General features: G+C 43.9%; 1 protein-coding gene across 1 annotated transcript in view; it reads left to right on the top strand.

Annotated features, from left to right (window-relative positions):
• The window catches only part of GNA13 (G protein subunit alpha 13), a 51,676-nt gene that overhangs the window by 5,597 nt on the left and 23,694 nt on the right, over positions 1-22,385 (top strand). The window contains exon 2 of the mRNA XM_038757052.1: positions 2,330-2,556. Coding sequence (XP_038612980.1) covers positions 2,330-2,556 — 227 coding nt within the window. The remainder of the gene's footprint in view (positions 1-2,329; positions 2,557-22,385) is intronic.

Genomic DNA, 22,385 nt, shown 5'->3' with positions numbered 1-22,385 from the left:
TAGAGCAAATTGAAATTTAGTGCCTTAAGGAAACTAACCCGAAAGAATTGATTCTTTATTCTGACGGCTAATGGGGTCTGGTACCTTCATCTGCACTGTATACCAGACTTGGAATCATCATCATCATCAATCGTATTTATTGAGCGCTTACTGTGTGCAGAGCACTGTACTAAGCGCTTGGAATCTTTGGCCTGGTAGGTGAAGCTATATCTTAACTGGGTTTAACTCCTTCCCCGTACTTATGGCATTCTTTGGAAGAAATTACATGGATGGAGACAAATCCTGCTCACCAAGTAGACTTTTAAGTGATTGTAGTGATGATGGTGGTGTTTAAGCATTTACTCAGTGCCAAGCACAGTGCAGAAGGCTGGAGTAGATACAAAAGAGTCAGATGGCACATAGTCCTTGTCCCTAATGGAATTGAGATTAAATTAATGGAATGGAGATTAAATGGCATGTATCTAGTAGGTGAGGTTCACCGAGTTCCCCGATGTTTCAGAGTGTAGGCCATTTGCATGTTTGAGAGCTCATTCTTTTTTTCTTATCAGATGAAGTCAGTGTCAAAGCCACTTAGTTTCTTGAGCTTGTGTTACCAGAAAAATGACTAAAATGATTAAGCGGGCCAGATAAATGACTTCCTATAAACTGACATGGAGTTGTTTAGACGAATCAGGGGTAACAGTGTTGTGGCTGAAACACTGAATTGAAACTTCCAGTTCTATATCCATTGAAATTTCTGTGAGTTTGAATCCCAGAAGGGTCAGTTACCTTTAAATCCACTCGTTTCTGTTAGAGTGGTGTGGTTCCTAGGAACTTTGAGAGGTTGACACAAAATAACATCGAATCTTTAGTTTTTCTTCCCTCTACCAGGTGTCATCTAGAGACTTGTTTAATCTAGGATCAAGCAAGTACATATAATGAACACTGCTATAATTTAGTTATATTAATGGCCGTCTCGCCCTCTAGATTCTAAGCTCATTGTGGGCTGGGGATTTGTCTTGTTTGTTAGGTTGTACTCTTCCCAAGCCTTACTACAAGGCACTGCACACAGTAAGATCTCAGTACATATGAATGAATGAGAAAACCCTTGGAGTTTTACAAAGAAGTGTAATCTAGTAGAGCACAGGCCTGTGAGTCTGAAGACTGGGGTTCTAATCCCGGCCGTGCCACCTTGCGTACTCTGTGATCTTTAGCAAGTTGCTTAACTTCCCTGTGCCTCAGTTTCCTCATTTGTATAAAGGAGATTAAATGACTCATCTCCCTCGTACTTACACTTCGATGCCCATGAAGACCAGGGATTTTGTCCAACCTGATTAGCTTGTGCCTAGTAGAGTGCTTGGCACACAGTGCCTTAAAAATTGCCCCATTATTGTGCTTAGAAGACAGTGTTGTGAGAGAAGTTTTAATCCCATCTTTTGATCCTAGATCTAATAATTAATGGCAGCTTTCTTCTAAAGCCTTTCAGATTGGTTTTAAAATTCCAGTTCCCATGTTTCATGGCCTCTTTGCTACAGTGTTTGGGGCGGAGGGAAAGCATAGCTCTATCCAGAATTTAATCCGAGTTTTTGTTGTTGTTACCTCATCCCCTCCAGATGATGATTATAGAAGGTGGAGAAAAAATACAGCAATATATGAAGAGCTCTGGAGTACATGTTTATAACAAGCATGGATACACCCGTATTTTGAAAACTGCAATATCAGCTCTGTGAGAGCATGGAAAAAAGGCTTTTTATTTTGTTTTTTAAGTGGCGTTTTTAAGTGCCTAGCAGAAACTGTATTCAGTGCTAGGGTAGATGCAGGATCGTCAGGTTGGACCCAGTCTACGTCCCACTTGGGGCTGTCTTAATCCCCGTTTTACAGATGAGGGAACTGAAGCCCAGAGAAGTGAAGTGACTTGCCCAAAGTCACATAGCAGACAAGCAGCGGGAACTGGGGTACGAACTCTGGTCCTTCTGACTGCCAGGCCTGTGTTCTACCCACTAGGCCACGCAAAATGCTCAATTAATTACTGTGATCTAATTTACACCATCTTTGCCCCACACAACCTCGTATAAATGAGCTTTCATGATGAGCAAAATAGAAGCCAAATGTTATATGGGCACCCTAGTGCTTGGACCTTTTGAAAATGATGAAGCCTACAGAAACACTTTTATATGCTACTGCAGAAAAAGTCCTCAACAAACTATCCCCATTTCCCTCCCTACCCAGCGGCTTGAAGAGAACACAATTTAGAAAAATCACAGTGTGGAAAATTCAGCAAGAATCAATCAGCGTGCCGAGCAAGAAGAGAACTCAGTGTTGACTCTTTTCTTTTCCTCCCTTTTCCAAGGTGTGAGAGTGCTCGTAGATGCCCGAGAGAAACTTCATATCCCTTGGGGAGATCACTCCAACCAGCTCAATGGGGACAAAGTGATGGCTTTCGACACTCGGGCGGCTAAGGTGGTCCATGGAATGGTGGAGACTCATGTTTTCCTCGAGTACCTTCCGGCTATCCGAGCGCTGTGGGCGGATAGTGGGATCCAGCACGCCTACGATCGCCGCAGAGAATTCCAGCTGGTAAGGCAACATCGGGGGGCCGTGGACAGGGAGCCATTTTTGGTTGGGTTATCTGGGGGGTGACATTTCTTGTCCGAGAGTTACTAACACCTGCTGGTATGCACCTTTTATCTCACAAGGTAGTAGGTTGAATTGATAACACCCCTCTTGCTGTAGTTCTCTTGTCAGACCCAATAATATCGTGCAATGAAATAGTCACCTTCACAAATTCTTGGTGGAACTTGAGGAAATAGTCTTTTTTTTTTCCCCATGGTATCTGTTAGGATCCTACTATGTCAAGTGCCATTCTGTGCTCTGTGGTAGATATAAAGTAATCAGGTCAGACACTGTCCCACATAAGCGCGCCCAGTCTGATTAGGAGGGAGAACAATTATCGAATCCCCATTTTATTTTTGAGGAAACTGAGGCCCAGAAAAGTGAGGGGACTTGCCCAAGGTGACACACCAGGCAGTCGGCAGAGGAGGGGTTAGGGCCCAGGTCCTCGGCCTCCCGGCCCGGGTTCTTTTCAACTAGGCTATGTTGTTGTTTGTGTGTCATTTTAATTTCTGTGTGTATTTAAAGAGGGAGCGAGCATTTGCCTCTTCGTGGCTTCCCAGAAAGACCATCCTGGTGCTTTAGCCTACCAGTTCGATTAGAAGGTGGAGTTAGGTCCGTTTTTCACAGTGTCATAGAAGCAGCGTGGCTCGGTGGAAAGAGTCCTGGCTTTGGAGTCAGAGATCATGGGTTCAAATCCCGGCTCTGCCACTTTTCAGCTTTGTGACTTTGGGCAAGTCCCTTAGCTTCTCTGGGCCCCAGTTACCTCATCTGTAAAATGGGGATTAAGACTGTGAGCCCCGTGTGGGACAACTTGATCACCTTGTAACCTCCTCAGCGCTTAGAACAGTGTGCTTTGCAAATAGTAAGCACTTACTAAAGCACTTAGTAAAGTAATGATGGCTTAATAAATGCCTTCATTATCATCATCATCATTATTATTATTATAGAAGGGAGAAAGGATATTATTAAAAGTACTTCCCTTTTAGATTGCAAGCTTCTTCAGGGTATGGGCTGTGTCTGCCAACTCTACTGTACTCTCCCAAGTACTTAATACAAAGCTCTGCCCACGGTAAGCACTCAGTAAATATCATTTATTGTTGTACCTTTGTCAAACGAAGAAGGGCTTTGCCCTTTTTCAGTGAATCTTTGATTACATTTTGGTCTTACATTGGCATCATGCTGGACTGAACCCAAAATGATAGCAGTCCAGAGGCCCTCTAGAGTGAAGAGGAGTTCTAGTACAAAAAGTAAGGGAATAGCAAGCGCCTACTACAGTACTCTGCAGACAGCAAGTATTTATAATAAATACGATTGACTGAATCACTCGGCAAAGTGTCTGCTTAGAAGTTGTGTATGCGTGTGCGTATCCACCTTCACACACGATCATCATTAGCTGTGCCTGTTAGATGCTTACCAAGTTCATTCATTCATTCAATCGTATTTATTGAGTGCTTACTGTGTGCAGAGCACTGTACTAAGCGCTTGGGAAGTGCATGTACAGTGCAAAGCCCTGAACTCCATACTTGGAGATGCCATTCCTGCTGTCAGAATTCCCAGAAGTCTTTTTGGAAGGAAGACAGTCTGAAATAATTTGAATAAAACTACCGTGGTAATAAGAGGATGAGAGTAGGTGTGTATAATCAACATGAGAACTTAATTGGTGGGGAATAAACAGATAAGTGCATAAGTGTGCTTTGGTAGCTGAGGGGTTAGCATGACTTTCAAGACACATTTGTGACCCTCACGTATAAAAGATAATGCTACTGATGTTATTTTATGTGTGCGCCTAAAGAGATTGTTGAATGATATAACTGGCAGTATGAGCCAAACCTAACAGAGTTCTGACCATTTTCCTCCTGTAAGAGATTCCTTCTGTGAAATTCCTAAAAGAAAAGTCTAGATGGTAATCAAATAGTGCGCAATGAGGCTTTGGAGAGATGGTTATTCATAGCTACTTTGAATTTGATTTCGAGTTTTAAGTTTTCTGAAATTTTAAGAGCATAATTAGAGAGGCTCCTCTCGTTGGCAAAAGAATGAATCTGTATTTCTAAAAACTTGTACTGTTGGGTGTAAATTGGGTTAATATATCGAAGCTAATTCATTGCACAAAGGGCCTTTTCTGAAACAGATAATGATGGTGATTGTGGAATATGTTAGCGCTTACGTATTGAGCCCTGTGGTAGACACAAGGAAATCAGGTTGGACACTGTCCCTGTCCCATCTGGGGCTCACAGTCTTAATCCCCATTGTATAGAAACTGAGGCCCAGTGAAGTGACTTGCCCAGGGCCACACAGACTAGTGACGGAGCCGGGATTAGAATGCAGGTCTTCTGACTCCCAGACTTGGGCTCTAGATCTGCACTGGAGTCCACTCAGGCTCCTTGAGCTGTCCTAGATCAGGGGTGCTGGTTTCCAGGGCTGGGTAGTTTGTTTCCCCTTGGATAAATGATTGGAGAGCAAGCCCAGAGTTCACCCTTTCCAGTCCAACACAGTTTGCAGTAGTAAAGGATACATGTCTGCCGTGTGACCTTGAGCAAGCCACTTAATTTTTCTGTGCCTGTTGCTTATCTATAAAATGGGGATGAAGACTTGAGCCCCATGTGGGACAACCTGATTACCTTGTATCTACCCCAGCTCTTAGAATAGTGCTGGCACATAGTGCCTTAACAAATACCATTATTATGATTATTCTTATTATTGGCAAATATTACTTTAGGCTGAGGAGAATAGCAAATCGATTCTAAAGATGGCCAAGTCCATTAGATAGTAAAAGGTATCTTACCCTTTTTAGGGGCTCCTGTTTATGCAGGAATTTTTCTCAGAATTAAAAATTAATTCTATTAATTAATTAATATAATAATAATAATAATGGCATTTGTTAAGCGCTTACTATGTGCAAAGCACTGTTCTAAGCTCTGGGGGAGGTACAAGGTGATCAGGTTGTCCCACGTGGGGCTCACAATCTTAATTCCCCATTTGACAGATGAGGTAACTGAGGCTCCGAGAAGTTAAGTGACTTGTCCAAGGTCACACAGCAGACATTTGGCAGAGCCGGGATTCGAACCCATGACCTCTGACTGCAAAGCCCATGCTCTTTCCACTGAGCCACGCTGCTTCTCTAATTGATTGATTGATTAATTGATTCTCCCAGCTCATTGGTGCCTCTGCTACTGTTCTTTTTTTTTTTTTAAACCCCGCCCCCCCCATTACATCTCCTTCCCTTGGAATAAATAGGTATGTAACCAGAACCTCTTCGGTATTCTGCCAAACTGGTAACCTTTATCAGTAGTGTGAAAAAATGATGATGATTCCAGCATATGCAGGTTGATGATTGAACTGTACAGTTGAATAGCTGCCTTACTTGAACAGTTTGGCAGTGTTCTTGTTTGATGATCTCATCTGTTTAACTTTGTAGTACCAAAAAGCTGGGAATTCCTTGCTAGCCTTGAAGTTGACATATTTTGGGGGGACAGATGCAGAAACCTAAACTGGGAAATTGCTGGTTTTATGCGTCTGTCACAAAAGGTTAAGCTAGCTTTTTTTTTTTCTGTGATAAAAATAGCAGCTCGCAGTTGTGGTCTGTCAGCAGGTAACACCAGGAAGAAATGGAAATTCAACTCTGTTGAATGAGTAAGAAATAGTTTCAGTGGATTGTTACTGGTGTGATGTGGATTGTTACTGGTGTGAAGTACTTACTTCCTTTCTCTACCTCTGTTTCCTTCATGTCCCCACAGCTTCCACCACCTTTCTTTATTACTCTCACACTTCACACCCTTGCCAAACTGTTGGGGCTCCCTGGACGGGCTCCTGAGATAGTCCGCCTTGTCACACACAAGTGTAATAGGTCCCCATTGCCAATTCAGAAGAGGGCGAGCACTGGAGGTCCGACTTCTCGCTTTCCTTATCCTGGCTTGGGCAGAAAGTAGCACAGTCCTCCGGCCAGACCCCAGGGGAGCCATAGTTGTGAGACAGGAGCCACCTAGACTATAAGCTCGTTATGGATAGGGAATGTGTCCATTGTACTGTATATATTGTACTCTCCTAAAGTGCTTAATGCAGTGCACACGGTGCTCAATAAATACGATTGAATGACTGACCTAATGGGACAGGAAAAATCCAGCCAGCTGAGTTCACTTACAGTCCAGAAACCCGGGGCTGGTTCTGTAGTCAGATCTCCTGACCCTTCACTTCTGGAGAATGCGAATTGTAAAAGGGAAGGGGAGGGGCGGTGGCTAGCAATTGGAGTGACTGAAATTAGTGTTTTCTGATTTAATCATCAATTGCAAAATCCGCTCGCGTTTTACGGCACTGCAGAAGAATTTCGTAGTGTAATTTGCATGAGGTATGCCCATTTTTTGTTCCTTTCATTTTCAGAGGAGAAATGGTTTACAAGTGTCTTAAGCAGTCAGCCCAGTTTTAAGTATAATAATACTTAATCTCTAGTCTCTCCCAGCATCCCACTTTTTGTGTGTGTCTCTGGCAGAAGACAAATGTTTGGTCATCTTTTGTCTAGAGAGCCTTTCTTACTGTGACTAGAAAAAAGTTCTCCAGGGCTTAGGAATGTGTAAGGGTGTGTGTCCATTCAGTAAGAAAAAAGTGTAAGTAAACAAAAATGTCCAAAGTCTATCTTTATTGCTATTGTACCCAAGGTATGAACTTTAACTGAAGTCACCTGTTATGCTCAAGCTGTATTTTTTAGTAGAGCCATGAAAGTATTGCATTCTGTATGGGAGTTTAAATGCTCTACTTCCTTTTGAATGGGTGTCAGGATCTGATATTAATGGTCGTCTTCTAAACTAATTTTGTGTCACTCCGTAAAGAATAATTTACCTGTTTTTCATTCGATCATACTGAGTGCTTACTGTGTGCAGAGCACTATACTAAGCACATGGGAGAGTACAGAATAATAAACAGACATATTTCTGTGTGCAGAGCACTGAATTCAGTGATTGGGGAAGTATATCAGAAGTGAAAGACACCATCCAGTTTGCACATTGTTTTCACTGGAGTAGCGCTGCAAGATTAGATCAGAAGGAAAAGTGGGTCATCACATCCAAAATGAGCCCATGAAGTAGTAGAGAGTCCCAGAAAACTGCTCCATGATTGGTGTCAGATGAGGAGCAGTTAGAAATTGGATTTATTTGTAGATTACTGCTTACTTCTGCAGCACAGCACCAAGAGTGATATCTGGTTATCTGTCCTATCTGAGGACAGGAAAAGGTGTGTCAATTAATCTTCTGGTTTTACTAGTTTTCCTTCGCACTTTTGCATCCTTTGGCAGTAATTTAGAATACTTTTAAGTTATCAGTAGCTGAAGACAAACCTGTCTCCAGAGTCTGTTTTATGGTAGTGACTTAATGTTAGTGGAAATAACACCGCTAAGAAGAAATGTGCCCTTGTGGAAAGAGCTCAGGCTTGGGTGTCAGAGGACCTGGATTCTAATCCTAGCACCATCACTTGTCTGCTGAGCGACCTTGTGCAAGTTACTTAAATTCTCTGTGCCTCAGTTACTTCATTTGTAAAGTGGAGATTAAGACTGTGAGACCTATGTGGGACGTGGACTGTTTCCAACCTGATTATCTTGCATCTACCCTAGACCGTAGTACAGTGCTGGCACAAAGTAAGCATTTAGCAAACACCACAAAAAAATTGTTTTTTCATCTTTGATATTTTTGCAGACTCCCATTTATGTTGTGGTCTTCTGCAGTGTCGGTTATATTTTTCTCCCAAAGAAACTCAAGCCATTTAATTCAAGCCCAGACACATATCCTTCTTAATAATAGCCACCACTGCCATTTGCCGCCTTTGCACAGGTAATGAGGTTATTTTACTTCACCCGTAAATCACAACTACTTCAAACTCTTATGAATTATTACCACCGTTCTTCAAGGGGGCTATGTATAAAGTGACTCGCTGTCAGCCTCTAAAGCATTTTTAGACTGCTTGAGTATAAAATGCCCTAGAGAGCTACATCAGAAGTATTTCTTACCAAATGTTTGGAAGATACTGAATTTCTCGTATTTTCTAGTCCGCGATGCTGGGAAGAGCAGCTTTCCCAAAGAGTGGGTTGGGCGAGTCTCCCGTCTTGGGTAATGTACCGTAGTAATCCCTCTGGCCATAAACCCCTGCCCTGTGCCTGTAAGTCAAGGAGGTGGCCCGTGTAGACTCCAGTTAACACTTTATGGAAAGGCAAAGAGGTTGTCATAAACCCGTATTTATGTAGGCCATTTTCTACTTACTGGCAATCGAAAGGACGTTTAACACACTTTTTCGGCTGACTTCAAACCCCCGCTGAACTAAAGCACTTTCTCCATTTCCAACCAGCTCCAAATCTTGCGGCAATTTTCCCTCATGCCCCACTTCCAGATCCGTCAACCAAATTCCGTCTGACCCATTTCCAAAGTGTTTCAGGTAAAATTTTTACCACCTCTGCCGAAGCTCATTAGATAATAGCTAAAATTCCGCCTGAATTATTCCTTTCTCTTGAAGTGGGTAACTACCCTAGATCAGAGCTTGTGAGGAACCCCATTTGCGCCTTGATTGCAGGGTGATTTCCGACTTCTCTGTTGGCAGAAGCCTATCTAGGAAGGAGGGCTTTTGTCCCCATCCACATCTCTGTCTCTTAATAATCTCCCACAGTTCGGGCCTTCTCCAGGGCTCCTTCAGGCATGTCATTTCACTCCCCTTCAGCATTCTGCGCTTTAACTTCCCTCCTAGTCAAAGTAGATCTTTTCTTTATCTCTTCACCTAAAACCTGTCTTGATTTCGGGGAGGGGCAGATCAGTGCATCTCTACCCTAAGAGAGGGTGGGAGTCCCTTGAGGAAGGATCATCCCTCACTCTTGCTTCTTGCGTGACCCCCTCCCATGGCAATTGTGCCCCAAAGCAACTTGTGTAGACACAAAGATATTAACTACTTACTGTGTGCAGACCACTGTAATAAGCACTTGGGAGAGTACAATATGGTGGTATTTGAATTGTACTCTTCCAAGCGCTCAGTACAGTGCTTTGCATGTAGTAAGTGCTCTATAAATACCATCGATTGATAGGCACGTTCCCTGCCCACAGCGAGCTGACAGTTTAGAGGGGAAGAAAGACAGTAATATAAATAATTGAAACGGTGGCTTTGTACATAATTTGAGTGCTTACTGTGCACAGGGCACTGTACTAAACTTCAAGCGTATTTTAACCCAATTATTTTGTATCTATCCCAGCGCCTAGAACAGTGCCTGGCACACATGAAGCACTTAACAAAGGCAATAATTATTATACAAGTTGTGCTCAGTTCTCTTCTGGCCATTTGCCAGGTAAGCATCTGATACTTTGCTAGTGTGGCAGAGAACCTAGTTTTCCAAGGTCTCTTTGAAACTCTCAAGAGGCCAAACGTTCTTGTAATTTTTCCCCCGCACTTCTAAACTGTCAGTGCTTTGGATTTGGGCACTGTTTGGGTTTCACGTTTGCCTACAACTAGACTTTGAATCAGCAGGTACTTTTTTGAGTCCCTCCAAAAGCGCTCTAAAGCCTTGCGGGGTAGCGTCAAGTGCACGGGGTCTCCCCTTTCCTGCCAGCACCGGGACCCTCCAACTCTCCGGCTCATGGCCCTCCCTGGGCCCTGGGCAAGGCCTCGAAGTGGGCCTGGAAATGGAACACTTAGTACAGCGCTTGGACCCCCAGTAAGAGCTCAAATACCATGGATGTTGCTCTGTGCCACTTCTGGTGATAGCTCAGGACCCAAGATCTTAAGCTTCCGTTTCTCTCTCGCAGAAGCAAGTCAGGTTGAGGGGTCGGCTTCCGCCTCTGCTCTTGGTGTCACCCCAGAAGCTAAAGTTCCCTCTGGGATTTGTACTTGAATAGAGGGAAAAAGATTAGACTTAAAAGATGGTGTCTCTCTGTTAGCAGCAGAGCATTTCCCGGGGAACCTTCGCCCCAGAAGTTGGGCAGGTCCCTTCACTTCTCTTGCCTTAATCACCCCATTTGAAAATGGGGATTAAGATTGTGAGCCCTCTAAGGGCCAGCGACTGTGCCCAACCCGATTATATTGGATCTGCCCTGGCGCGTAGTACAGTGCCTGGCACACAGTAAGCGCTTAACAAATAAGACTGTTAGAGGAGTGCTTCAGAGGAGAGAACGTATTACCTCCTTTCTGGGAACTTTCAGTCAAGGGCGGGCAGTGATCCCAGTCGATGCCTACCTTGACCTTCAGTGTGTTGATGACAGAAGTCTTAGCCTCCGTTGCCAAAGTTAACTAAGTTAGAGTGAGGTCTGCATAAATTTCTTGCATTAGATTGTCTCCATAATGGAACTGTTTAATAGTCACGCCACTTATTGTAACAGCTTAACATCAGGGTTATTCTTTTTGGGAAGCTTTCTGCTCTGCTGTGACTCTGGGTTGTTTTTCCAAATGCCTATTTTTCTTATGGTGTGCAATTTGCTAGGGTCATCTGCTGCTTGGGGAGTTATCCGTGATTTAGGTGGAATTGCGTGGGAAGTTTCCTTTTTATCAGTCAATCGGTAGTATGTTGATTGCCTGCTATTTGCAGAGCACTGCACTAAACTCTTGGGAAAGTACAGTGGTGATTAAAGGCACCATGTCTACGGCTGTTGTTTTTCTTCAAACTAAGTTTACATTCAGCTTGTGTAAAATTAGGGTATTTTCTGAAAGTCATTTCCTAAGAGGCCAGGTACCATGGTTTTGAAACATGCTTTAACAGTGCCCAGCAAAACATCACGTTAGTCAGTGGTATTTATTGAATGCTTACTATTTGCGGAGCACTGTATTAAGTGCTTAAGAGAGGGAAATACAGCAGAGGTAGCAGGTATAGTCCCTGCCCACAATGAGCCTGCAGACTAGAGGGCTACTGTGCACATGCTGGTGGAACCTCCGTCTTTTCATGTGCACTGTCTTTCCGTGCTCAGTTTATATTCATTCAATCAAATTTGAGTCTTTACTGTGTGTAAAGCATTGTACTAAGTGCTTGGGAGAGTACAATACAACAATAAACAGACACATCCCTTGTCCACCACGAGCTTAAAATAGTGCTATTCTTGATCTCATCCAATAGAGCTGTTGTGCCCTGAGTGTATTCCTAAGCAATTCCTTTTGCATACTTTTTATACAGGGGAAAAATTATCTCCATTTACTGTTGTGAATGGGGGCATTTGGCATCCAGCAGAGAATTTGGTGGTTTGCTAGGGGTCTGATAGGAGATTTACTGATTTTTTTAGTCTTTGGATTTGCAGGGGGGCAGGGAAGAATCAGGGCTTGTTCACTGGCTTGCAGGAATTTTTGATGTTTTGTTTTTTGGTATTTGCTTTTTTTTCCACTACTTTGAATTACAGTGCTGTTGGCAGAGTCAGTTCTTATAACCAGGTCATTCTCAGTGAAATGGGTGCATTCCTCCTTGAAAAGAGTTGCTTCCTGTAGCCTCCAAACTACCATGGTAACCCCGCTTTTGAATATAATTAAAAGTAGCCTATTTAAGCCACAAGGTTTGTGCTGGAGTTACTGCCGGAGTGAATGTAAATCTGGTAGGAGGGAAGGCTTACCATCTTTGGGGACCAGAGATGTTTAAGGCAAACTGTCTTCTCTCCAGCTTCACCTCTCCTCCTCCTCCTCCCCACTGAAAAAAATTCCATTTTTTGTGTTTGTAAAAGGGAAATGAGGGATAGCTGAATCTGCCTCAGGTAGGTGAGGATGACAGTTTTGCTTGTTGTAGGCAGAGAATGTCTCCCAACCCTGTTATATTGTACCCTCCCAAGCACTTAGTACAGTGTTCTGCACACGGTAAGGGCTAATGAAATATGATTGATGCAGTGATAATTGTCATTAAATGCTTCCTCGGTGCCAAGTACTGTAGTAAACTCTGGGGTAAGTTCCAGATAATCAGGTTGGACATAGTCCCTGTCCCAAATGGGGCTCCCAGTCTAAGTAGCAAAGGTAGCAGGTATTGTGAAACCCCATTTTACAGAGGGAACTGTGGTTCGGGAAAGTTAAGTGACTAACCCAAGGTCACACCTAGGGAATATAGATGGTGCAGGTTCCCCCAAGCAAGGCCCCTGGGGCACTCATCTGCACTCCCCAAGAGACGAGCCCCAGGACATACCCAGCCTCACTGGTATTTGTGTGGTCTTGATGGTAGCACTGGTGAGATGTGGCAGAGCAGACTCTCTGTGTGTAGGGGAGGTGACATCCAGCAGCCTTTGGGGCTGGTTTCGGCTTTCTGCATGAAGTGTAAGGAAAGGGACGGGAAGCTGCTCCATTATGGCTGGGAATAAGAAGAACACACCCAAAGCGGAGCTGAAGAAATGGAGCCATTCTGGATTGGCAGATTCCACGGTGGTTACAAGTCAGTCAAACCAGTGGTACTTAATGAGTGCTTACTGTGTGCAGAGCACTGAACTAAGCACTTGGGAGATTACAATATGACAGAGTTTGTTGACACTTTGCCTGTCTACAACAAACTTACAGTCTGGAGTCTACAGAGTACTTTCTCTTTCCCTGTCCTTATTTCCCCCCTCTCTCCCTTGTGACTTTCTTCCTTGGTGTTCTATCCCAGAGGCGGGATCCAAAGTTTTAATGTCTGGGAAGAGAGAGGCCTGTCAGTGGAACCCACCCTCCCCCCCCTCAAAGTAGTGGGCAACGGGAAGGGAGAGAACGTCGGTTTATTTCATCTGCTGTGCTCCTCTTCCTTTGGGGAGTTACTCTTGTCAGTACCAGGGATTTAAATGTTAACTCACCTGTCCTTTAGAGGGAAATTACCGTAACTCCTTGAAGGCTGAAAGGAAGGTTGAATGAAACCAAATTCCGATTTGTTCCATACTGATGATAAAGGCCTACTGTGGCTGTCAGTTGGAGGGTCGGGTTTGGCCTTTTGATCGACTTTCCGGGAATTCATTCATTCATTAAATTTTATGTATTGAGCACTTACTGTGTGCAGAGTACTGTACTAAGTGCTTGGGAAGTACAAGTCGGCAGTTGAGCGAGAACATCAGTCACTGAGTCTGCTTACTGAGGGACAGAACACATCAGGCACCCTATAATAGTTTCTGGGCTTGCCTTGGCCTTCGGGAAAAAAAATAGGTGCTCAGCCATCAGGAAGATTATTTTGTGTGTGTGTGTGTGATAGAGATCAGAGTAGTTGCTCAGCCATCAGGAAGAGTGTTTTACGTATGTGTGTGTCATCTGAGTAGTCTTGGATTCTCTAAGCCAGAGTCCCCATATTGTCCAAAAGTTACCAGCCATGCTAATCAGGCCATGGGGGTGAATCCCTCCTCATCCTTCGTCACGACACTGTGGGGGCTCAGTGATTATAGGTGAGTCACCGATATGGGTTTTAGTCTGGGTTGCGAGGGCAGATAGCTTTAAGAAAGCCTTCGTGGCTTTCAGGCATGTTCTGCTCTACTTTTTTCCCCTGACATCAGATGCACTTGTTCATTCAATCGTATTTACTGAGCGCTTACTGTGTACAGAGCACTGTACTAAGAGGTTGGAAGAGGATAATACAACAACAAACAGACACATTCTCTGCCCACAACCAGCTTACTCATCTGTTGCCCCTGTGGTGAAGGTGTTAGCAGTGGGAGTCTTAGTCTCTGGGAAGGAGCCAATTGATGCCTTTTTTTTTCAATAATTTTTTTATTCCTCTTCTCCACTTCTGAGTAGGCTTTAAGGGTCCCCCTGGTTGTTCCCCCTGAATACCTGGTAGAGCACTCCATCTCCCACAGTGACATTTAATAAAAATTGTTGGTGCTGTACTGAGGGAGGGCTGCCTTTGGGAGAGACTATGGCAGTGGTAGGGGCGTGCTCTAAAAATACAAAAGGGCCAAAACCAGCCCAGTGGCAACATTTGGTTAGTGCTTCTGTCCAAAGTGTGGGTAGGTGACTATATCAGCAGTAGAACATTTTGTTTTTAACCAGTTTGTTTCTTTTCTCCAAGCTAAAGAAAAAAAAAAACAAACAAAACCCTCAAATTATGGTCAAGTTCTTAACCCACGGAGTACTTTAATATTGGCAAAGTAATAATCACATTTGAGGGAAACATCACACGTCACTTGAGCAGATTCATAGAAGGAAATGGGGATGATTTGCTGTTTTTAGTTGCATCAGTAGCTGCTACCTGTATGTAACTAGTTCCTGTAAAGCCTGCTTGGCTAATAAGTAACTGCAGTTAAGAAAACGGTAGCCACTGCCTTGAAACTGGAGTACAAATTACCTGAAGTAGTCCTAGTGGCTACTAGTGACTAGGATTACCGAGTAATCCTAGTCCTATGTTGCCAACTTGTACTTCCCAAGCGCTTAGTACAGTGCTGTGCACACAGTAAGCACTCAATAAATACGATTGAATGAATGAATAAGCACTTACTATGTACCAGGCACTGCACTAAGCGCTGGGGGGAATACAAGCAAATTGGGTTCGACACAGTCACTGTCCCACATGGGGTTCACAGTCACAATCCCCATTTTACAGATGAGGGGACTGAGGACCAGAGAAGTGAAGTGACTTGCCCAAGGTCACACAGCAGACACGTGGCAGAGCCGGGATTAGAACCCATGACCTTCTGAATCCCAGGCCTGGGCTCTATCTAATACACCACTTTGCAATTTCTTCTGAATTGAATTTCCTCCTCCCCCCCCCCATCCCCCCCACCCTACCTCCTTCCCCTCCCCACAGCATCTGTATATATGTTTTTACGTATTTATTGCTCTATTTATTTTATTTGTACATATTTATTCTATTTATTTTATTTTGTTAATATGCTTTGTTTTGTTCTCTGTCTCCCCCTTCTAGACTGTGAGCCCTGGGTAGGGACCATCTCTAAATGTTGTCAATTTGTACTTCCCAAGTGCTTAGTACAGTGCTCTGCACGTAATAAGTGCTCAATAAATACGATTGAATGAGTGAATGAATGAATTTGTCGGCTGTGTGACTTTGGGCAAGTCACTTGACTTCTCTGTGCCTCATTACCTCATCTGTAAAATGGGGATTGAGACTGTGAGCCCCACTTGAGACAACGTCATCATCATCAATCGTATTTATTGAGCGCTTACTGTGTGCAGAGCACTGTACTAAGCGCTTGGGAAGTACAAGTTGGCGACATATAGAGACAGTCCCTACCCAATAGTGGGCTCACAGCATGATTACCTTGTATCTGCCCCAGTGCTTAGAACGGTGCTGGGCACATACTAAGCACTTAAAAATACAGTCATCATCATTTTTAATGGTACATTGCTGCAAGAACTCTGATGGGAACCTATGCTTTTTCTGTTCCCAACACATTCTAATCAAATCAACCAGTGGTTTATTGAGCGTTTACTGTTGTGCACAGTACTGTACTAAGCGCTTGGGGCAATGCAGTGCAGTGGATACTGAAGGATATGTTTCCTTTGAAAAGGAGAGATTGAGGTTCTGATCCCGGCTCCGCTACTTGTCCGCTGTGGGACTTGGGCAAGTCACTTCACTTCTCTGTGCATCAGTTATTTCATCTGTAAAATGGTGATCAAGACTGAGCCCCATGTGGGACACGGACTGTGTCCAATGTGATTATTTTGTACTTACCCCAGGGCTTAGTACAGTGCCTAGCACATAGTAAGTTCTCAACAAATACCATACAAAAACTGTGGGGTTTTTTAGTTGCTTGTTGGGAACAAGTGCCCAGTATTGAGCATTTGAAATCTTAAGACTTAAGCACAACCTAATAAGAAAAAAAGAATCAAGGTGGGAAAGAGCATAGTGCCAGATCATTTCTGAGAAGCAGCATGGTGTAGTGGATAGATCACAGGCCTGGGAATCAGAAGGTCGTGGGTTCTAATCCCAACTCCGCCATTGGTTGTGTGACCCTGAACAAGTCACTTCACTTCTCTGAGCTTGTGACTTTGCCTCTAAAAAGGGGATTGAGATTATGAGCCCCACTTGGGACCGGGACTCTGTCCAAGTCGATATGCTTGTTTCCGTTCCAGAGCTCAGTACAGTGCCTGGCACATAGTAAGTGTTTTAAATATTATTATAATTATTATCATTATTATCATTATTATCATTATTATTATTATTATTATGTGGTATCTTTTGAGCTCCCAGCGCATTGGAAGGAGCAGAGCTTTCAAGGCTGTCTTGCCAAGGAGCCGAAGTCCTTCCCTCCCTGGGACTATTGCAGCAAATCACCCCTATTCATTCTAGATTTCCAGTGGAGTCAGATGGGCTGGGAACTAAGGGCCTGAGCCTGTGTGCACCTTGTAGGGGAGGTGGTAATAATAATAATAGTAATAATAATAATAATGGCATTTATTAAGCGCTTACTATGTGCAAAGCACTGTTCTAAGCGCTGGGGAGGTTACAAGGTGATCAGCTTGTCCCACGTGGGGCTCACAGTCTTAATCCCCATTTTACAGATGAGGGAACTGAGGCACAGAGAAGTGAAGTGACTTGCCCAAAGTCACACAGCCGACAATTGGCAGGGCCGGGATTTGAACCCATGACCTCTGACTCCAAAGCCTGGGCTCTTTTCCACTGAGCCGCGCTGCTTCTCTAATGGTAACCTGTCACAGTTAGATAATGCATAATCAGTCCTCGTTTCTAGGCTGGTATGAATGAGCTCTGCTAGCATCCCAAATCAGAAGGGGCCTACAGGATTGAAAAGGAAGAAAAGACCTTCCTGTTGCAAGAAATCCCTCTTTCTTTTCTTCTTTTTTTTTAAAGCTTTTTATGGTGTTTGTTGAGCACTTACTATGTGCCAGGCATCTTACTGAGCAGCGGGGTATGTTCAAGGTAATCAGTTTGGACATAGTCTTAGTAAACATGCTTAATCCCCATTTTTGACAGATAAGGTAACTGAGGCACAGAGAAGTCAAGTAACCTGCCCAAGGTCACACAGCAGAGCCTGGAATTTGAACCCAGTTCCTTCCGATTCCCAGGCCTGTGCTCTTACCATTCAGCCACACTGCTCTGTATTCATTTACTCAAAGCACAGACTCTTCATTCAGCTAACCCCTTAATTAAAGTTGAATGTATTGAGCAGTTACTATGTTCAGAGCACTGAACTAAGCACTTGAGAGAGTACAATATAACAGAATTGGTAGACATAATCCCTGCTCGCAATGAGCTGACAGTTTAGAGGGACTTCAACCACTTCCCACGCCAGCTCCACAGCACTGATGTTCGTATCCTCATGCTTTGTTCTATCCCCTTTCCGTAATTTGTTTTAATGTCTGTATCTCCTCATTGACTGTAAGCTCCTTGCGACCTGGGATTGCATCCACCAACTCAGTCATAGTGCAGTTTCCCAAGTGCTTAGTGCAGTGCTTTGTACCCACTAAGCTCCAGATAAATGCCATTGATTGACTGATTGATCAATTAAGCTCAGAAAAGGAAAAGGCAGCATTGAGAACAACACCCTGTTTCATTCCCTCTTCCAAGACTGTAAAAGGATGATGTGGGTAGGGAACATGTCAACCAACTCTGTATTGGACTCTTGCAAGTGCTAAGGGGAGTATTCGGCACATAGTAAGCCCTCAATAAATTCCACTGAGTGATGGATATATCACAATGGTTCTCATCTTTATTAATGCTACTATTACTGCTAGTAATAAAACTTATAGATGCCTTAAAGTTCCTCTCACATTTTGCAGTCTCCTTTGGTTCTTCCCAGTCTCCTTTCCCTCTCAAGAAAAATAATCATTAGCATAATATTAGGCCACTTCTCCATTTTAAAGTTGCTTGAATCACCTGTCGCCATTTCTTTGTAAACCAGTACTTAATTTAGTCAGTTTGAATTCATACAGTGATCCCCAGGCTGCAGCGTACGCCACCACGTTTTGCAGTACTGCAGAGGCCTGGTCTAAGTCTTCTGTGAGGGGTCTCAAATTTCATCCTGCCTTTTAAATCGAGCTTCCTCACCATCTAACTCAGTTATCTTCTTTGCATAGGAAAGCGGAAAGGGAAACAAGCAGAGTTTCTGACTGTGTGAATGCCAAAGGAGGTTTTATATTTCACGCCCAATTAGCAAAATCAGGTTAGCGGCTAACTTTGGTTGCATAAAAACCACTTGATTTCAGTGGGGAATGAACATATGAGAACCAAACTGGATTGATTTTAGTGCCTGAAATCAACTTCCTTTTCATTGGATAATCAAGCATGGCTCCCCTTAACCTGGTGAAATGTGATATCAGGGTGCTTCCTGAAGTATCCTACATGTCTTTTCATTTAAAGGTTCAGGAGGGCAGACTCCGGGGTGGGGAGAGGCGGGGCAAGCCCCAGAGAACAAGAAGAATAGAAAAGCAGTGTGGTCAATCAATCAATCAATCAATTGTATTTATTGAGCACTTACTGTGTGCAGAGCACTGTACTAAGCGCTTGGGAAGTACAAGTTGGCAACATATAGAGACAGTCCCTACCCAACAGTGGGCTCACAGTCTAAAAGGATAGAGCCCGGGCCTGAGTCCTGATCTCAGCTCCGCCCCTTGTTTCCTGTGTATCCTCGAGCAAGTCGCTTCACTTCTCTGTGCCTCAGTTTCTTCATCTGTAGAATGAGGATTAAGACTGTGAGCCCCATATGGGACAGAGAATGTGTCCAATCTGGTGAGCCCAGCGCTTAGTGCAGGGCCTGGTGTACTATAAGTGCTTAACGAAGCCCATTAAAAAAAACAACAACCCAGGACCATCAGTTAGGACAAAGAAGGGACAAGAAAGCCCACACACAGTCATTGTCTTAGTGAGTTACTATCAGGTGGTGTCTCTGGTCAGAGTGGGAAAGGGAAGAGAGGAGTCCAGCTGTTAGGCAGCCCTCTTTCTCTCCTCTCCCCTCCTCCCAGTTGCGGGAGTAACCCTGATAAAACTTGAACCGCTGTGAAGTTGTAACTATCCATTTTGTGAGCTCTCTCATCTCCTCCAATGAGTTACCCTTCATGTAGCAGGTTTTAAAATGGAGTATCAGCAAGGCTGCCTGTTTAAGCAGTGAAAGGAATCGAAACTTGCATTCAGGAACTACAGCTCTAATCCTGTGACTTGGACCACTGCACGTTTTGTTGTTCTTTTTTCTTGCCAGGCCCTGGTGCTATCCGAAATAGTGTCACTGCCTTGACTGGCGATGGTATCGTGGCAGTATAATGGAGTACCTTTTTTTTTTTTTAACTTCTGCCTGAGATCATGTTTTCTGCTGCTCTGTATTCAAAGTCCACACAAAACAAAAGCCAGGAAAAATGACGATGTTGAATTTGTTTTGGAGTTACTTAGGGCGAGCACTTAAATAAAAGGTCCCATCAATAAGCAAGAATCAGAGCGGAGCTCTGAGAGAGACCTGGCCCCTCAAATGGCCTTTGTCATCCTCATCCCGCCCTCAGTGTTAATTGGTTTTTGAACTCCTGCACACACTTGAACCTTCTTCATTCCTCTACTCTTCCCTTTGCATTTCGAAGGTTAAAATTCTAATTTTGTCATTTGACATTAGGGTTTGGGGGATTTGAAAAGCCAACCGCAGGTGTGATTTCTGCAGTGGAATGTTCTTCTTTGTCCTAGGGTAGCAGTAAGAGGAAGCGTGAAGTTTACATACCCTTCTGTGGCTGAAATTCTGCCCCTAATTAACCAGAATACAGTGAAGAGTACTCTTTGGAGCAGTTGGGGATCCTTTAAGCTGTTTGTGGTGACTTTTTAAAAAAAATTTTTAATTTTATAGAAGATTTGAGTGTCATGTCTTGCCAGCTGGACAAAACATATTTGCAGTTCTGTTTTTTGCCTTTGAAAACATAGCCAGTGAAGACTTGGAGAGTCGGAGGCCGCCCGACAGCCTCTTGGTACTTTTCCCAAGTCCCCTTCTTTCCCCTCCTTGCCTTCCTCCAACCCACCCCCTCAGGCCGACCCTTCTTACATGTGGCTGAAGCCTCCTTTGGCTTTAATTCAAAAGTCCTCATACAATCAATCAGTCAGTGGTATTTATTGAGCATTTATGATGTGCAGAGCACTGTCCTAAGCGTTTGGAACAGCACAGTACAACAGAATTAGTAGACAGGTTCCCTGTTCATAGCGAGCTGACAGTTCAGAGGTTAAGTTGAGAGGTAGTATGTACATCCTGTAAGGTTTCATGTATGTGTTTATACATTTGGTTATTATTCAGTCATTTCATCTGGGGTTCTTATTGCATCCTGGCTTTTAATTATTGTTCTGCCAGTTTTCACTTTCTGTAAATAATTTTGCCTGTCAGTAAACTGTTGAATGACAGGAATCATGTATTTTGCCCTCCCAGACCCCTACTACAGTGCTTGTTATTCCAAAGGTGCTCAGTAAATGCCACGGATGGACTGATAATAATGCCTTCGGCTCCTGCCTTGATCTGCAGTGGGGCCTAGTGGAAAGAGCCCAGGGTTGGGAATCAGAGGACCTGGGTTCTAATTCCGCTCCACCTCTTGTCTGATATGTGACCTTGGACAAGTCAGTTAACTTCTCTGTGCTGCAGTTCCCTCATGTGTAAAATGGGGATTAAATCCTCCTCCTTCTGATTTTAGGCTGAGCCATATGTGGAATGGGGAATTTGTCCAAACTGATTATCTATCCAGGGCTGAGCACAGTGCCTGACACATAGTAAGCACTTAACAAATACATTAAAAACTAAAAAAAGAGGTTTGGAGGAAGAAGATACTTGAGTGGGGGGTTCCATGCAGACCTGCCCAACTTGCTTCTCTTTTGTGAAAGGGGGGTTTGGGTGCATTTGGGGTAGGAGGAGCCTCTTAAAGTCCATCAGATCTCTTACCATTCACCCTGTGCAAATCTCCAGAATGTCGTGAACTCTGAATAATTATGATATAGGGGGCTGCTGCTGCTGATGGAGCCGGTTTCTCTTGGGCTTCACATGGTAATAATAAGCCCCATGAGGCTGAGGTAAAGGTGGGACAGTTCCCGCTTGTGGATCCTCTCTCAGCACTTAATACAATACCCTGAACACAGTAAGCACTTAATATTATTACCACAACTACTACCGCTAATGGATAGAGCACTGGCCGGGTTCTAATCCTGTCTCCGCCACTTGTCTGCTGTGTGATCTTGGACAAGTCACTGAGACAAGCCTCAGGTATCTCATCTGTAAAATGGGGGTTAAGATGGTGAGCCCCATGTGGGACATGGACTGTGTCCAACCTGACTAGCATGTATCTACCCGAGCTCTTCGTTCAGTGCGTTCAGTGCCCAGCGCATAGTAAGCGTTTAACATAACATAAAAAAAATTGGAGGACTTGCTCGTACCACTGTAAGGGAACATTAATCCGTATGTGAAAAATACATAAATCTGAACAGTTTTTAGTGTAATTGCGTTTGGTAGCGGAGTGGGTCCTGGCTTAAGCCCTCTTAGGTAGTTGCTTTTGACTTTGGCTCTCAAGGGGTGCGATATTTTATTAAGTTTAAAGAACTGCCGGATGGTGTATTAAGCAGAGACTCCTTTCCATTGGCTTCAAGCTTCTTGACCAGTGTATTCTTTGTGGGCAGGGCATGTGTCTGTTTATTGTTGTACAGTACTCTCCCAAGCGCTTAGTACAGTGCTCTGCACCCAGTAGGCACTCAATAAATATGTTAGAATTCTATCTTCCACGCCGGCTTTCTTCACCCACTACTTCCTGATTGCCTCTCCGAGGTTCACCTTCTAAACCTCTCTCTTGATACTGGGCCTAAAGTCCCTTGCCCTCCCTGTTCCCCCTGTCTGCAGCTGTCTTCCTCTTTGAAATTGCTAGTGCTCCCCATTTTCAACCCCCCCAAAAAAGCTTTTTCCCAACTCATTCTCAGTACTCAATACCTTCTCCCTACCACCAGTCCCTTTGAA

Source organism: Tachyglossus aculeatus, chromosome 15, assembly GCF_015852505.1.
Source record: "Tachyglossus aculeatus isolate mTacAcu1 chromosome 15, mTacAcu1.pri, whole genome shotgun sequence".
Classification (NCBI taxonomy): Eukaryota; Metazoa; Chordata; class Mammalia; order Monotremata; family Tachyglossidae; genus Tachyglossus; species Tachyglossus aculeatus.
The sequence above is the reverse complement of the archived record's forward strand: the minus strand, read 5'-3'. Positions and strand labels throughout refer to the sequence as shown.